The 18863-nt window shown below is 40.1% G+C and overlaps 2 protein-coding genes and 1 non-coding gene across 3 annotated transcripts in view; 1 reads left to right on the forward strand and 2 right to left on the reverse strand.

The window, feature by feature from the left end:
• LOC138972282 (nucleolar and coiled-body phosphoprotein 1-like) overlaps positions 1-18863 on the forward strand; it is a 182091-nt gene that overhangs the window by 116511 nt on the left and 46717 nt on the right. The window lies entirely within an intron of this gene.
• Trnar-gcg (transfer RNA arginine (anticodon GCG)) lies at positions 2117-2190 on the reverse strand. Its single transcript has one exon. It is a non-coding gene; the product is annotated as a tRNA-Arg (tRNA).
• LOC138974617 (uncharacterized) lies at positions 2845-15513 on the reverse strand. The gene is made up of 6 exons (XM_070347340.1): positions 15376-15513; positions 14769-14865; positions 12812-12958; positions 10831-11043; positions 6341-6523; positions 2845-3083 (listed from the first exon to the last, which is right to left on the reverse strand). The coding sequence occupies exons 2-6, from the start codon at positions 14851-14853 to the stop codon at positions 2845-2847; spliced, it is 867 nt and encodes a 288-aa protein (XP_070203441.1). The 5' UTR covers positions 14854-14865; positions 15376-15513.

The raw sequence follows: 18863 nt of genomic DNA on the forward strand, positions 1-18863 counted from the left end.
TTTTCAACCACGAAGGTTATATCGCGACGAGGGAAAGGGGGGAGATGGGATAGGGGAAAGGGGGGAGATGGGATAGAGCCACTTGTTAAGTGTTTCTTGTTCACAAAAGCACAAATCAAAAAATTGCTCCAGGGGCTTGCAACGTAGTACAATATATGACCTTACTGGGAGAATGCAAGTTTCCAGTACAAAGGACTAAACATTTCTTACATACTGCTTGACTAAAATCTTTACAAACATTGACTATATTCTATACAAGAACCACTTAACAAGGGTTAAAGGAGAAACAGAATCCGTTAGTCGTCTCATACGACATGCGGGGTGCAGAGAAATAAGGATGTGGAAAAGAAGACTTTTGGTAAGTGAAATAAAGGTGATGGATCCAGTCAGGTAGAAATAAGACAACAAGAAAAGAATTGGAAAACTGCTGGGAATAGTAGGGAGAGTTTTCTTGGAAGGAAATATAGGTGAAAGGACTGGTAAGGCAGAAATAAGACAAAAGAAGAGAAGAAACAGAACCGTTAGTCGCCTCTTACTGGGTAGGGTAGCATCGGGTATTCAAAATGTTAATGGCTTGAGTTGCACAAAACATTGAATAACAACCCTAGATGTAGAATTATTAGTCTCGACCAGCGGGTCAATTTTTGTTATGATTTCGGACTTTTTGACCCATTTTTGAGTCAGGCTTTAATTGGAATTTAATTTGGAGAGAATTGTGATCGGCAAATACAAAAACAAAGCTTTTTTTCCTGTGCTAGGACTGTTTGTTCAAATCTGCTGTACTCACTAGCATGTGCTGATAAACACAGCAATTACTAGAAGACAGATAAACAGAGGAAGAGTATTTTTTTTAACCATCCGAGTCTTGACATCATAACATTTTAGTTCTACCTTCAAATTCAAGTATGAGTGCATTTCTAGCACCAATTACTGAATTAGTCAAACACAAATCTAGAGGTATAGCTGTCAGTCGTCACTTGGTAGCATTGCAAATCTACTTCTTGACGACTTTGTAAGCGTTGCTTTCTTGCAAACTGTAGTTGAGTTTCTTCTTCTTCGTTCATGGACTGAAACTCCTACGTTCACTTATGTTTTTGCACAAGTGCGTTTTTACGTGTATGACCGGTTTTTACCCCACCATTTAGGCAGCATACGCCGCTTGTGGGGGAAGCATGCTCGGTATTTTTGTGTTTCTATAACCCAACGAACTCTGACATGGATTACAGGATCTTTTCCGTGCGCACTTGGTCTTGTGCTTGCATGCGTGTACACACGAAGGGGGATAAGTCACTAGCAGGTCTGTACATAAGTTGGGTTTGTTTTTTTGTTTTTTGTTTTCTTTTCGTCTTTACACTTGTTCCCTTGTCCTGTTGTGCTCTCACACCGCCCCGTCCCTGCACTCGCTGCTCCAACCATCTCTGAATTTCTTTCCGCTGCCAGACTTGTCGATTTTACAGACAGACGCTCAGGGGTCGGGTCGCTGCGGTAGGCTACCCTCGGAAGATGACACTGCACTTCTGCTGAGTCACTTCGACGGTGTTCAGTAGTGGGTCTGTCCCGAGCTAACGGACGCAGCCCACTACCTACTATGCCCCCTACAAACGACATTGACTTTAAGTCGCGGAGCCAGACTGAGTGAGCATCCCCTCCAGAGAGCAGACCGCCACCACGTCCCTCCGTCGACCCCCCAGAACGTCACACGTTGAAGACTGACAGCAGAACTACTATTCAGGGAAAGATCGAACAGGAACACTGAGACCAAGGTCACCAAGATCGAGAGCTCCGGGCATGAAGGGCCACAAGAGCAAGGACAATTTATATGTTGGATGATTAATGAGATGAGGATGATTATAATGATGCTTTGGATTTCCAATTTGGTTTGAGACTACGTGACAGGGCAGCACTCTACGCTTACTGTCATAATAATTATATCTTGGCGTCAACCAGGCCCGAGAACTGCCGCACCTGCGGTGTTGGTCAGGTATACAGAACCTGAGCACCCTCAAAGTCGCATTCGTTAAGTGAATGACACTCGGCTGTGTGATCCCAGCCTTCCCATAGGAACCATAGCACTTCCACTCTGGGTAGGAGCCGACCGTAGCCCGAAAAACCCACATGACCCTGATGGGATTCGAACCCATGACCTCCCGGCCCGCAGCCCGATGCGCTAACCACTGCGCTACGGGGGCCGGTACATAAGTTGACCTGGGAGTTCAGAAAAATCTCCACCCTTAACCCACCAGGCGGCTGTGGCCGTGATTTAAACTCACGACCATCCGATTAAGAGGCCGATATCTTATCCACTTTGCCACTGCGCCCGTCTATAGTTGAGTTATAAGGAGTAATTACTCACTGCCTGACACAGAACTAAATACCAAAAATCCACAGGCCTGAGCCAAGTAAACTATTTTGTATTGATTTTTCTTTTGAGTAATCCAAATGTACCGCTCTGAATTTACTTCTTTCGATATGCATGACTATAAATGGCACCACCCTGTAGCATTTTAAGACTGCTAATACTCCTGCTAAAGATTTTCTTCGCCATGCATCCACATTTTTCCAACTTGTCTTTCACACAAGTAAAATGCAATCTCAGAACATTTGCATCCATAAGGCCTTAATTAAAATCACTGTTGTCTTACCCTAGCAAGAGCATGAGATATTCACTTTAACGTGACTTTGTTTTCCGAACTTACAAAAGAACAGGTATTTTATCTTAAACCCTAAACCCAAGCAGATTTACAACACTGCAGCATGATTATTTGACTTGTCCAAGAAAAGTGTTACACTGCTGTTCTGGCCACAATAAAACACTTTTACAGGCAAATGATATTCCATTTACTCTTACCTGTAAAAACATTGATGATTGCGAGGAACATCAGGGTCAGCCTCCTCGTAGCAAACCTTGTAACGATAAGCAACACTATCCTGGCATACTGGCTGCTGGTCCCAGTCTAGACCTTGCTTGTTGGACTTCAGGGTTTCTACGCGAAGTTTTCGGACTGTTGGGATGCAAATGCTGCGAGTCACAGGAATCAGAGGCTTGCCCAAGTACACAGTCACTTCATACTTAGTGTCGTTATCTGAAAGAGGAGGGTAAGAGCTGGAATCATTCAATAGCATTCTAAAATGACTTTTTCTATTACGACATTAGTCATGGACCCATCAAAAAAGTTCTACTCATGCTTTTTACATGGGATAAGATCATCCCTCCAGTTGGACTGTTACCACAGTTCAACGGAGATGACCAAATTAAACAAAAAATTAACTGGCCAGCTGGACGAGCAACTTCAAGAAAGTCACTTATAATATAGCCAGCCAGAAATTTTAAAAGCCCAGTACATAATAAGCGCCTGGAGCCAATTGATGGGACTCACGCTAAAGAAAATTATTACATACCACATAGACAAATTATGAAACAGTGTTAGCATGAATGACTGTATTAGATTGATTTATACACACAAAACAGTGGTGGTGATACGATGAAGAACTTTCATTTTTCATTTTCATTACTTTATTGTCCCATCGCTGGGAAATTCGGGTCGCTTCCTCCCAGTGGAAAGCTAGCAGCAACGGAGTCGCGCTACCCAGGTGTCTGCGTGTTTAGGTGTATTCAGCCACCTGCACTTATGGCAGAATGACCAAGGTCTTTTACGTGCCATTGTGATGACACGGGGGTGGGACATGGCTTCCGTCTCTGGGTCTGCACATAAAGTTGACCCGTGTCCGTCCCGGCCCGAATTCGAACCTGCGACCTTCCGATCACAAGTCCAGTGCTCTACCAACTGAGCTACCGCAATAAAAATGTGGCCTGCAATAAAAATGCTTTCCTAGCTGTTTGTATCGGAATGTTTTTAAACCCCTTCACTGCCGAGGCGTTTGACAGATCTCTGTGCCAAGGAATAAACTTACATTTCATTTTTTTTGTTTTTCCTCATAAAAGTTTGATGAAGAATAGCTACCAAACTTCACAGAAATGTTCGACAAGCGTAACTTTTGATTATAAAAATATTCATTGGTGAAATATAAATCAGAAAATGTTTGTAAAATAAATTAAACATTACAAAAATAGAAAAATGCGTAAAAGGTTGAGTCAAGGAATTGCTTTATTTAGTTTTTTACAACTGATACAGAAAAATGGTGTAAAATGAATGGGTAAACTTCATGCTGATACAGGGAAAGAGTTTACTTTGAATCAACTGCCAAAAAACAAGCTGGTGTGGTAGAATAAAAAAAAGAAGAAGAGGGTGTATATATAGCTCTGCCAGAACGCCCTGTGCCAGTCGCCCCCTCTTCCACCTCGGCCGGGTAACAGGACCCCTCCCGCCTACTTACTCCTCTCCCCCTGGCCAAATCTTAAAAAAACAAGAGGCGAAGCCTTCAAGGCTCACTTAAGAAATAGACAAACAGTAACACAAACTCAATCACTCCGTCACACATACACACACACACAGTAAGCATAGGTGACACTGTGCAAGAAAGCGAGACACTAGATCTAGATCTGTCTGTCTGCATGTAGCCTACTTACAGGGACACGACTGCCAACTAGTCTCGGCCCGCTCAAAATAACAATGACCGAGACTTTCAGTAATTCCTTCGCGTGACGTCTAACCCTCTTACGCCATAATGTGACGTCTTCAAATGACGAAATGTTAAAGTTTCTACCACAGACATACACACACACGCACACACACACACACACACACGCACGCACGCACAGACAGACAAAGTTACGATCGCATAGGCTACACTTACGTGAGCCAATGAATCCGCCAGCCGGGCGAGTATAACTTCATGAAAGTCACTAGCCCGCCAGAAATTTCACTAGCCCGGTGAGTACTAAACACGAAAATTATGACTGTCAGATTTCTTTGCACAATAATTGCACTGTGAAAGAGGAACTGTAAGAGTTGGGTTGGAATAATTATAATCATTCGTAATTAAATGGGTCTTTGATAAAACGGGGAGGAATGTAAGTGAAACCGTGACTATCAAAAGGGTTGCGTATACCAAGACAGCATGCAGACGTAAATAATATAGGGAAGGAAAAATGACCCAATGGAAATGACGTGCAGATTCTCGACTAATGAAAGATCGCAGTTGATGAGAATAACCACACCAGACAGACGTAAAGTCGCCCGCAAGTGATCCTTTATATCAAGTAAGTTACCTTGGTAGAATATGGTCGCCAGTACTTAGCTTGCCGTTCCAGTAGATAATGGTCGCTAGGGACGGACGGCCATACTAGTCGAGGACTTCTTGCCGGCGTAGCCCCGTGTACACTTTACAACTGGTTTGACAGACAACTACAATGTGGTCAGCAATGACTAGGCTCTCTCAGGCCTTGTCTCGCTATTGTGCAATGTTCCTCATGCAATTTGCTCATTAATGTTTATATGACTTTGAAAGCCGTCAGTGCAACCACAAGTTTTGCACTTGACCCAAATTTCCACTGGCCAGTCGGCCGAGCTGCAAGACGGTTTCTACTAGCCTGGAGGATTTTTTACTTGCCCCTGGCGACCGGGCGGACAAATTGGCCATCCCTGCTATGCATGTCTTGTGCCAGTGGTTGTACTTGTCACTGGTTCTAAGTCATTATTATCACTTGAACAAGACTGTCTTTTGGGTTCAGTTGCACAGTCAGAGACATTGTCATCGTCACTGTCGTGCTCCGATGACGACAGGGAGGTCATGCTGTGCTAAAGCTTCATTGACCACAACAGGAAACAAAAGTCTGTCTTCTATATCACTCTCGTCAGACTCAGAATGATTATACAAGTCATTATCATCATTATCTTGATGATTATAGAATTCCTGAACAGCTTCATTCCGTCATGAACTTACAGGGGTGTGTCGCCATGATGCAAACCACATACGTGCAGAAACATTCACCAAAAAATACACAAAAATTCTGCAAATGGCTTCCCACATACGACTTTGCTTCTCAACATAGAAGGGAGGGAGGCTATCAAACTGTAACGGTCGGAAGAGTAGTACCCCTTCAGGAATAAATTAAAAAGTATGTTCGTCACAGACCCCAGATCGAATTTCTCGGCTTACTGGCGCACAGCAAGCACACTTAAGGCCAAGAAATTCTCCGGCTGGGGCAGTGAAAGTGTTAAACTGACAAAAAATGTGTAAAATCATGTTAATTGTGAGGATGAAGCAAACTGTCACCTAACCTACAATGAGGTGAAAGAAAAACACCAGACATTATAATTGCACACGGTGCATTTCTGTGTACCAGCTGTGAAAACACCTCCACAAAATGCACTCAACTTTGGTCGGATTCTGTCTAACTCACTCTTACTAACGGATGATATCCTCAAAGAGAACTTACTTAGACTAGTGAGACTGACGTTGGTCACTGGTGGATCAAATTCAAAGATGCTGGTGTTCGTGTCCGATCCTTCAGATTTCAAGTCAACTCGCCGGATAGTGTACTTGTCTTCCACATCCGTGACATTCTGTGGTTCAACACGCAGTGAAACAAACGTGTTTTGAACTTGCTCTGAGAGAGTATCTGTGAACAAAGCGTTATTTGCACTTAGACCAAACACAGGTTTATTATCTACAAGTTAATATCCCCCTTCATTGGCTCTGTCAACGCCTTTTTTTTTAACCGCTTGCTTCCCTTTATATAATGAACCGCCAGAAGTGGATCAAACTAGAAGTGCTCAACTACAATTACTATGCAGTCGACACGCGGCGGTGATACATATGCCCGCCTTTGACCTTTTCTTGGGGGTATATACCGTACTAAAAATAGAATACGGGTTTCGGGGGAAAGCTGTTCAAGCCCTGGCACTTTAAAATATACGCACTATATTTGATTTTCAATACACGACTCAAAACCCTTGGAATAAATCAACAAGTCGCGTAAGGCGAAATAACAACATTTAGTCAAGCTGTCGAACTCACAGAATGAAACTGCTTTTTTCACCAAGACCACATACTTGTAGTTTCGTCAGTCCACGGCTCGTGGCAAAGGCAGTGAAATCGACAAGCCATGCAGAATAGTGCGGTAGTGGTCGCGCTGAGCACGATAACACGCTTTTCTGTATGTCTATTCTTTTTAGCTTTCTGAGTTGTTTTTAATCCAAACATATCATATCTATATGTTTTTGGAATCAGGGACCGACAAGGAATAAGATGAAATTGTTTTCAAATCGATTTCAGAAATTTAATTTTAATCATAATTTTCATGTCTTTAATTTTCAGAGCTTGTTTTTAATCCGAATATAACATATTAATATGTTTTGGGAATCAGAAAATGATGATGAATAAGATGCAATTTATTTTGGATCGTTTGATAAAAAAATAATTTTAATTACAATTTTCAGATATTAAATGACCAAACTCATTAATTAATTTCTAAGCCTCCAAGCTGAAATGCAATACCAAAGTCCGGCCTTTGTCGAACATTGCTTGGCTAAAAGTTCAATCAATTTCATTTAAAAATGAGGGTGTGACAGTGCCGCCTCAACTTTTACAAAAATCCGGATATGACGTCATCAAAGGTATTTATCGAAAAAATAAAAAAAACGTCCGGGGATATCATTCCCAGAAACTCTCATGTCAAATTTCATAAAGATCGGTCCATTAGTTTAGTCTGAATCGCTCTACACACACACACGCACAGGCAGACAGACAGACACAGACACACACATACGCCACGACCCTCGTCTCAATTCCCCCTCTATGTTAAAACATTTAGTCAAAGCTTGACTAAATGTAAAAAGAATAAAATACAGGAATATATAGAGTTCAGAAAAGAAGAAAAAAATAGTTGAAAAATTGAGAATTTAAAAAAAATTGTTTCGCCATTTACGGGACTCGAACTCGAGACTACCGGGACAGGGGGCAAACGTACTACCACTGAGCCAACCCGCCAACTGATACCCAGGCCTGAAAATAGAAACTTGAACTGCAAACAAAATTATATTTCATGTGGTTTCTCGAGCATGTGTCGACTGATAAAGCGCCTGATCGCTTATATCGTCACCTTGGTGATCAGGGGTTTGAACCTCTTCGTTGGCAACTTTTTTTTATTTAACAAACAAAATTCTGAACTGGTAATTCTTGTATTTTATTCAGTTTTCTTCATTCCAAAGGTTTTGAAAGATTTAATGCATCAAAATAATCAAAAAGTTGCATAGTTATTGAGTACTCCCAGTGGACGATTTCCCAGAATTATCCATTCTATTTTTTAGTTACACATTAGCTTTTGTGAAATACCCTTTGGGTATTACCGCGACAACATGTAATAGTGAGATCGACAGAACGTACAATACACAAATATGAACGGAGAAACTCGGAAACCGACGTGTCAACACATGCTCGAGAATTAACTCACGTGTAATGTATGTTTGCAGTTCAACTTTTTATACTCACGGAATAAAATAACTTAACATTGTTTAAAATTTAATATCTCAAAATCGGAAAAAGTTACAGGAGTGATTTTTGTACCAACGTAAAGCTTGTTCAATTGCTCATTATGGGCAAAAAATCGGAATAGTCTGGCTTGTTCCGTTTTTTTGCAATTTGAGCTCAAAGACGCATGGTGTCATTTTGGAGTTTACAAACTTAGCACTGTGTGTTTGACAGCGCTGTGCGTGCACTGATTGCCTGGTCACTCCGAATCTCCTAGCAACATCAGTATAAGTCATCCCTCCTCTCAACATCCCTATTGCGACGAGTCTATCGTTCACACACGTTCGTGGCATGGTGAAAGAGAAAGACAGAGTGGACAGTTTTGGGCAAAGAGAAAGAAACATTTTAGTGAGTTGTTCTCACTCACAAACAAACGGACAAACCAAAGGCAGTACTTTCATGCAATATTCGTGGATCAGCAGCAGACCTTTTGCAGGTTTCAAGTACGGGTAGACGTGCCCCGAGAGTCAAAGAGTGCAGGCCTACCTGTTTACAGCACACACAGCGTGCACTGGCTGTCGGCAGCGTCGGCAAGCTTAGGCGTCAGTCTAGTAAACTCCAAAATTACACCATGCGTCTTTGAGGACCAATTGTGAAAAAACTAAGCAACCGAGAACATTCCGTTTTTTTTTCTCTTCTCAGGAATTGATGGTTCTATGATCGTACCACCCCGCTCTCCTGCAACTTTTTCCGATTTTGAGATATTAAATTTTAAAACATGTTAAGTTATTTTATTCCGTGAGTATATTTTCACCCTAGAGAATTGTGTGCCCGGTTTGCCCAATGGTAGAAATGGCTAGCCCAATGACTCGGCGGTCTCAGGTTCAAATCCTTAGTAATTGGCAAGAATTGTTTAAAACTTTCTTTCTCAATTTTTCAACTTTTTGTGTCTTTTCTGAACTTTTTATTCTTGTATTTTATTAATTTTAATTCATTTACAAATTTTTTTAAAGGTTTTGAAATATAGTGCGCAAGTGCCCTGGATCAGCTTTCCCACAATCCTGTATTCTATTTTTAGTCCGGGTTACCCCCCATCTGTTTGCAGACAAGGTCAAAGGGCATATGTATCACTGCGCGTTGACTGAATGTAATGGTGGTTGAAGGCTTGTATGATCTGCTACAAACAAATAAACAATGACGTAATATACTTTCTTATGTGATAACCAATGTACTATATTTTCTCAGGACAAAGAACAAATGTTTATTTTGAATGTTTTATGTATGTTATTATTACGGACACAAACGCTCAGCAATGTAATTTCTCTTTTAGAGATTAATAAAGTTATTGTATTGTATTGTATTGTATTGGATCGAAATATGACATATGACACAGATTGAGACTAATGTGCTACGAGTTTGCGCTGACGTTCGAGTTGAACAGTGACTGTTCGAGATCTGTGTCAAATGTTATATTTTGGTAATAAATGCGAATATCATTTATGCATTCATCGGTTTTAGTTATCGTTCTTTTAATCTTTAAAGCCTGAGCCCGCACACACAGTATGGCTAAGCAGTCTTGGTAAGCTGCCTAAAATTTATATTAGTCTGCCTGACAGAATTGTCACACTGGCGCGGCTCAAAAAATGTTCAATCGATTAATTACATTTTAACATTCACCGTGCTTCCTGGGTCGTGGACGCCCCAGAGCCTCACAAAAGTGTCAGTATCTCTGAAACTATTCGGAGTTCTTGATTAAGACTTCATTTTATCCTCAAACCCTCCCATCGACCACTTTCGGAAGGATTATCTTTGTTAACAAACAAATAACCAATGACATATTTTGAAATGGGCAGTCTGTATAATTTGGGTCGTGGGCGACCCATATGGAAATAAAGACAGATTTTACAATGTTTATCCCTATTCGGATGGTGTGGGTCGTACTCTGCAAAGAGGCGGTAAAGAGTTTATCCCCATTGAGATGGCGTGGGTCGTGTACGACCCATACTGTTTATGTTGAATTCTTCTTTTAAAGTTTGGGTCATACAGGACCCACATCCGGATTGTTTAGTCTGAAGCGTGGTCCGGTGAAGGTTAAATTAAGTACAACTGTACATGCAACATACAGTACTGCATTGTCCAGATACTTAATTTATAACCTTGAAATCCAGCCGTGTTGATCTGCTTGTTTATTGCATGTTGTTGAAGTTTTCCCAAAGTTTAGTTTGAGACTGTGATACAATAGTAACTACTTCTTCATCTTCATACAGCTGATGGATGCATGAAAATTACAAACAGCTCAGCTAGACCACGTTTTACACCATCAACTCACGCACACTGAGAAAAAAGTCTTATTGTTTGTATAAGCTAGTAGAAAGGGAAAATCACTCCTAAAAATTGTCAGTACATTTCACTGTAATCATCAGCAGAACATTCAAGATCATATATATTTATACATACCCAATATGAAATGACAGGTTGCAGGGCTAGGAGCGTTTGCTCCCACCAGCTGGCAATAATAATCCCCTTGATATGCTTGCGTTGATTTGGGGATATGGACAGAAACATTCCAGTTGACACCATCACTCGATGAAACATTTTCGAATTCAAAATGTTCATTCACAAACATTTTCTGGTGGTCTGTGTTTGGGAATTCCAGAGCCAACACTGAAACTAAATAAGTAAATCAATTCATAAATATCAATGACTTGCCTCTATCACGGAAACAACTAGATGAAAACAAGTAGTACTGTTCAACATATACATTTGGGTTCTATATATGAGAATATAGCTATTCTGATGAACACGTGGGGAAATTCGGGGGCTGTGATTGGATGGTCTCTCCTGATCATCAAAGCATATTGCTGCCGAAGTCGGCCATTTTTCTCAATATCCAAAAGCATATTGAGAAAAATGGCCGACGCATGGTTCCGGTTTACACATCTGTACCACGCGGCGATGTTTCTATCGACAACAGCATACACTGACAACTTAAAAAGCTGTTTCAACAACTGTGTTGTGAAATCGAATGCACTTGGAGTCAGTTTTTCTTCCAAAGTCAGAAAGCGTGTAGCGGTGTGCATGTCTGCGCGAACATGATGCGCGTAAGAAGTTTGTCTGCTAGCAAAACCTGAGATCAACGCATCGACGCAAAAACTGTCATTTTGTAAGTTTGGAACAACAAATCAAGGTCATAACAGCTATATAATCGCTATTATGTTTTCAGCGTAGCAATAGGGTCCGATATTTAGACTCGAACAAGTATAATGCGACTCGTCTTCGACTCGTCGCATTATACTTGTCTCGTCTAAATATCGGACCCTATTGCTACGCTGAAAACACAATAGCTGTTAATATTGATCTTAATTCATCAATCATAATGCATTGATAGAATCAACTGGTATTGGTAAATGCTACTCAATTTGCTTCAATTTTTTGGGGTGAGCTCTGTGCAATACCTGTACTACAGCCTGTTAGCGAGGATCAAGGCAAGAAAAGATAACTATTTCACCAAAACAAAAATCGCCACACCAAAAATTGGTCAGGTAAATCTTGTTTTCGTGGGGTTGAGAAAATGCAGGTACACACGTTATGTGAGGTCAGATGTAGAAACTATCCATCACAAATGAAAGTGGGAATGTAGAACTCAAAGTTGCATACGTTTTCTCTTCCAAAAGTGCAAAAGTTGCAGGGACAAAAGTAATGCTAGTTACTAGGCCGAGGCGTCATAGAGGGCATTGCAGTATAGAGATAAAGTGTTGCTGTCTGGCATCTGCCTAGCGAGCCTGAGAAAAATGTCCCTCTTTCTTTTAGCTGTGATGCCCGCAGAACACCTCCGCGAGGGAAGACACCTTGTAGTGTACGTAGGCTGATTGGCCGTCTTCGACTGCTATTTGTTTCCAACAACGGAGAGAAGCAGCGCACTGAAGCACATTCTCACTTTCATGTAATTAATTTAGTACCAACTACCATACTTGATACATACGTTTTTGAGCAAATCGTGCCATGTGCATGCGTATATAGATTCTGTTTCTTCTTATTCATCAAATAAACTCCCCCCAAACAGTTACACCAACATTAACGGTGCCCCTTAACTCATATTTGCACATAAATAAATCTGTCAAATAACATCAAATGATAGGTCTGGTCTAGATCATTGACATTGATTTCATTTTTAGAATTGAAAGAAAAACACACAGGAAATCACTAGCAAGTGCAGGGAATATGTTGTTACACGTTTTCAGTCAGCAACATCCAAAAACTCATAATAAATCTCACCAAACAAACACACAACACTTTGCAATCATTTCAGCAAAATACTTCTGCAAAAACTTACAACTGTAACTAATTTAGCTTCAAAGCTTTGCTGAATGATACATAAATGTCAACTGTGGAGTTTTTGCAAAATTATTTCAGCGCCAGTCTACCAGTCATATTATACCTGTTTCGGAGTCTGCCAACTTGACACCACGCGCATTCACCGTCATCGAAGCATTTGAGATGGGAACATTTTTAAAACAGCATGTGATTGTACCACGTTCTGCTTGTTTTGCCGGTGGAATGCTGCAGAATATTTCCTGAGCTGGAGCTGTTCACACACAGTAACAAAAATCACGATATATGTGCAAGCTGAACTGTACCATCAATTTGATCAAAACATTTCATTCATATATATGGACAAGGTATTCATCTGAATAAAAATGCTTACTTTTGTACATTGTACCTCTCTTTACAGGTAACTTTACTTGTTTGCTTTTTTTTATATTCATCTTATAACAATACAAGTGTTATTATGCACCATATTTGCTAACAGTAACAATATTAAAATGCTAACACCTAGTTGTTCATGAAATATTGAAACAGCAGGTAAAACAAGTACATGTAATACATCATACAAATCAGAAGCCAGATGTGCTTACAGTTACATTGATTTGATTTAAAACCATTGCCAGCCAACTTGGTGTAGCCAGTGTTTATGGCAGTCTTCAAAATTCCATTTTGGCACACAAAATTCTATTAGTTACGCATTACATCATTGATCAGTATTTAATTGCCTTTTATGTTTACATGCCACTACCGTAAACTACCTTGTATACGCCCAGTATCGAGTAAACGCCCACACCCTACTTTGGGCCGAAAGCTGTGCATAGGGCATACTACCCAGTAAACTCCCACCCGACCCCCACTTCTGGATTAATGATGTCAGGAACATTATTTTTGGAACATTTGTTTTTAGTGTTTGTAAACTTCCGCATGCGGCATGACAAGATGCTGTTATAAAGGCATACCGTTGATAAGTACTCTCACCGCAGTGCAGCTGAGTAATAAAATATATAATTAAGATTTTCAAAGCTCTTCTGAAGTTGAACAGAATTTGATGGCTTGAATCAGTGCAATGAACTGACTGTCGTCTGTGCTTGTTTGTGATGTTTATTTGCCATTTGGCTTTGACTTTAACGCTGGTTCTACGAAGCAGAACTTTGGTTATCTTTTTTAGTTTTCACTTGAGTTATGTCACAGCATTTGTTTTAGATTTCGTTCATGATTTACTTTTAGGTTTCGTTCTGGCGAGGCACTTGCATACACACGAACTCGTGTGTGTCAAACTGAAAGAGATATGGAGGGTGGATATTTTTTCTAGAAAAACAATTCAGTCCCATTGTTAATTTTATACCAAGCAACCAAATATTTTTTATTTCTAACGAGAAACTAATCATGTACAGGGTGCAGTACCTAGTAAACGCCCACCCCTAACTTTTGGGCAATATTGGTGCATAGGGTGGGTGGGTGTATACAAGGTAGCTTACGGTACTGTTGTCATTATGCAAAACACATTCAAAACGATAGTCTCCCTACAGCATCAACTCGCTTTGACAATGTTACTATGCTACGAGGACCTGAGAACGCCTGTTTTGCACTTCGAGTATTCTCAAGCAAACTTGGTGTATTTTCAGAAAAATGAACATACTTCACACAGCATTTGAACATCCATGCTTCAAACATGTTTCACACGCATCCATCACACCGTTAATTAAATTTACCGATACCTTTAAAACAATTAATGCTTCTTTCAATGTTTACTGACAAAAACTGTAATCATGTGTGAAAGTACTGGATCGGCTTCGGGATGCGCTTGTGAAGAAAAGAGTAGTCTAGCTATTTTTCTCGTCGTATTTTTGTCCACTGACCATACTGCTCATATTCTAGACAATCGTCATTCTATAAAATATGGTGAAATAGTATGGGTTCCCAGGTCTGACTACCACTTAAAACAAACACTTTTGTAATTAATTTAATACTACTAGTCTACCGCTCCAGGGAAGAAACCACTGTATCATACGAAATTGGCATGGGATCAATCAGAGCATGCATGAGTGTAACTAAAAACATCCACTTACCATCCGTCGAATCAACAAATTCTATGCAAGTCACTGCTGCGAACAGTAAGATCACTTGTACTAGTTGTACTTGTGGTCGATCCATTGCCAATCAAAGCTGGAAAAAAAACCTTCATGAAAACAAGTAGTGCTATCCACATGTTGTGCTATACTGACGCAAGGAAGGTGTGTCGATCATTATCTCTACATCAAATGTGTGTGTGTCGATGACTACTTTTTGAAAGCAAATGTTTGCTTTCACTTCATGTCAACACCACTCATATTTATTCAACCCTGCAAACACTACTGATAGGCATACCTAAAAAGATTCAACTCCATACTCAGTCTCATGGCAACTTGTACTGAGTGCCTTGACGCACTGACACAAATTAATTCACAATCGACTAGACCATAGACCTATATTAGATATAGGTCCCTGACTAGACGTTTGAAATGGAAGAAACAAAATGGCTCACCGAGCTGTGAACCGATTTATGATTATATTATAAGGAAAACGACCACATGTAACAGTTATAACGAATTCCAAAACCTTGGAACTTATCTGAACAGAAACCGTGTTATTAAATATTTCTCATATATTTATAAATTATAAGGAACCTTTCCGTACCTGTTGTTGTTTTCTTGGTTACCTGTCGAACGGGGAATACCCTTAAAACCGAAACCGGAAACGACGACCTCATAATTTTTTTTTCCCCGAGTTAATTACAGTCTTGTAGCATTAACAATATCATCGTGTCTATCAATCTGTTGATTGTTTTTCAGTGGTAAAGTTGCGATAAAACATAGTTCTGGTCGACTTCTGAATCATTTTCTTTGCTGTTCTTGTCAGATTCACTCAGAGTGATTTCCCCTGATACCGGTCCGACTAAACTACGCGCCAGCACGCGCTAGCACGCGCCAGCACGCGCTACCTTGAACCATAGCACTTATATACTTTATTTTTATATTTCTAGTTAGTTCATCGTCCATTCTCACATAATACAAAATTTCAAACTTCAATGATGAAAAATACGGAAGTTATGACGAGTTTAAGGAGAGCTAATGCACTACTCTCAAATCCGACGATTTCTCTATGATTGACTAAACAGCGTGCTACCACTTTGAAGTAGACGCTACCCAGTGATCCATAACACTTACATAATTTATTTGTATAGTCTATATAGTTCATTGTCCATTCTTACATAATACAAAATTTCAAGCTTGAGTGTTGAACATTTCAGTAGTTATGACGGGTTTTAGGCGAGCTAATGCGCTACTCTCAAATCCGACAAAATCCGGCAGTGACTAAAACTGCGCGCTACCAATTTTAAGTGGACGCTACTGAGATTCATAGCTGTTATATAATTTATCTGTATGTTTCTAGTCATTCCATCGTCAGTTCTTACATTATACAAAATTTCAACTTCAGTGATAAAATGTACGACAGCTAAGACGCGTTATAGGAGAGCTATCCTAAGGCCGTGGCTCCATGTCCGACAATCGTCGGATTTGAGAGTAGTGCATTAGCTCTCCTTAAACTCGTCATAACTTCCGTATTTTTCATCATTGAAGTTTGAAATTTTGTATTATGTGAGAATGGACGATGAACTAACTAGAAATATAAAAATAAAGTACAGGGTGACACGAAAAAAACAGATCCCACCAAAAGTTTAATATTTTCTGAAATAATCAGCCGATTCTTTTATTTTTTCAGGTGAGCCAAGCTGAAATGATGTTCTAACAGCCCACCAAGTTTGAGCTTCAAGATGTCATGGACAACGGAGCATAAGACATTTATAGTCGAGGCCTATTTTCGCCGGCGAACAGATTTGCTCGGGCTGCGCACAACAGACTCTCTGACTGAATCAATATTCCTCGGTGTCCTTGCTGATTTAGGGATAAGTTCAGAGACCATGGGACTGTCAATAACCTCAATAGTAAAAACCCTAACAGGGGATCCCACTCTGGTCGACCTAAATCAGCAAGGACACCGAGGAATATTGATTCAGTCAGAGAGTCTGTTGTGCGCAGCCCGAGCAAATCTGTTCGCCGGCGAAAATAGGCCTCGACTATAAATGTCTTATGCTCCGTTGTCCATGACATCTTGAAGCTCAAACTTGGTGGGCTGTTAGAACATCATTTCAGCTTGGCTCACCTGAAAAAAATAAAAGAATCGGCTGATTATTTCAGAAAATATTAAACTTTTGGTGGGATCTGTTTTTTTCGTGTCACCCTGTATATAAGTGCTATGGTTCAAGGTAGCGCGTGCTGGCGCGTGCTAGCGCGTGCTGGGGCGTAGTTTAGGCGGACCCCCTGATACAGTTCCGCGCTGGGTCGATGGTTGTAAGAAGTCTTTAGGCCGCGACGATTTTGAGCTTCGATGTCCCTTGTAGTTTGGTACATCGGCAAGAATAAACGACCCTATGCCCTCTTGCGTGCTCTCTACGTTCAGTCGATATCTATTATCATCGAATGCATGATCAGAGGAGACTTTTAACACTTATCGCAAGTCGTAGCTGGCGCATTTGCGCCATATTCCCAGGAGCCGTATGATAGAGTTCTGCCCCTTCACAATAGCCCACCAATCTCTTTTTCGTTTACATCATAACCATGTTTTTGCTTCATGCCATCTTTCCATTTGTACTTTTGCATGTTCATTAAGTGTAAATTGTTTTCACTATGTGGCTCAAAAGAGCTTTTTGTGAATAAAAACTGTTCAAACTGTTCAGATTCTGTCAATTTGTGTGTGACCCTCTGCCGGCAAAGCGAAAGTTGCGAAATACACCAAACGAATCACGATCACACAATTGCACATCAAATGCAATCAATTGTAAAATATATATATATATTCATATATAAAACATCAGAAATATATATATTTATAAATATATATATCCCACCCAGCAAACAATTTTACGTTGTATTCACGTTATATTCACGTTGGGTTACGTTGGGTTTACGTTGCGTTTCAACGTTTTTATATTTAGTCAAGTTTTGACTAAATATTTTAACATCGAGGGGGAATCGAAACGAGGGTCGTGGTGTATGTGTGTGTGTGTGTGCGTGTGTGTGTGTGTGTAGAGCGATTCAGACTAAACTACTGGACCGATCTTTATGAAATTTGACATGAGAGTTCCTGGGTATGAAATCCCCGAACGTTTTTTTCATTTTTTTGATAAATGTCTTTGATGACGTCATATCCGGCTTTTCGTGAAAGTTGAGGCGGCACTGTCACGCCCTCATTTTTCAACCAAATTGGTTCAAATTTTGGTCAAGTAATCTTCGACGAAGCCCGGGGTTCGGTATTGCATTTCAGCTTGGTGGCTTAAAAATTAATTAATGACTTTGGTCATTAAAAATCGGAAAATTGTAAAAAAAAATAAAAATTTATAAAACGATCCAAATTTACGTTTATCTTATTCTCCATCATTTGCTGATTCCAAAAACATATAAATATGTTATATTCGGATTAAAAACAAGCTCTGAAAATTAAATATATAAAAATTATTATCAAAATTAAATTGTCCAAATCAATTTAAAAACACTTTCATCTTATTCCTTGTCGGTTCCTGATTCCAAAAACATATAGATATGATATGTTTGGATTAAAAACACGCTCAGAAAGTTAAAACAAAGAGAGGTACAGAAAAGCGTGCTATCCTTCTTAGCGCAACTACTACCCCGCTCTTCTTGTCAATTTCACTGCCTTTGCCATGAGCGGTGGACTGACGATGCTACGAGTATACGGTCTTGCTGAAAAATGGCAGCTACTTGACTAAATATTGTATTTTCGCCTTACGCGACTTGTTTTACGTAGATTTGTATGGACGAAATCACGTGGGAATAACGTTGGAAAACAACGTTGCATTTTACGTGACACCAACGTGAATGCAACGTGAATTATTGGTGGAAGTGGATTGTTCGTAAAAACATTACGTGAATTTTACGTTGTCACAACGTGAATTTTTGGTTGTGGTTGTGGTTTGGTTGAAATTGCGTTGCATTTTTACGTAATGTCCACGTGAATGGAACGTAAATTTTAGGTCAAAATTTAGATCAAAAATTACGTGAATTCTACGTTGACACAACGTAAAAGTTGTGTTTTGGTGCATTTTT

The sequence above is a fragment of the Littorina saxatilis genome, linkage group LG8 (genome assembly GCF_037325665.1).
Source record: "Littorina saxatilis isolate snail1 linkage group LG8, US_GU_Lsax_2.0, whole genome shotgun sequence".
In the NCBI taxonomy this organism is placed as follows: Eukaryota; Metazoa; Mollusca; class Gastropoda; order Littorinimorpha; family Littorinidae; genus Littorina; species Littorina saxatilis.

Coding starts and splice junctions, on each gene's coding strand:
- LOC138974617 (XM_070347340.1), bottom strand. CDS start 14,853: ATGGATCGACCACAAGTACAACTAGTACAAGTGATCTTACTGTTCGCA. Junction 12,959..14,768: donor ATTTGTTGATTCGACGGATG/GTAAGTGGATGT, acceptor GTGTGTGAACAG/CTCCAGCTCAGGAAATATTC. Junction 6,524..10,830: donor AACCTGTCATTTCATATTGG/GTATGTATAAAT, acceptor CTTTGTTCACAG/ATACTCTCTCAGAGCAAGTT.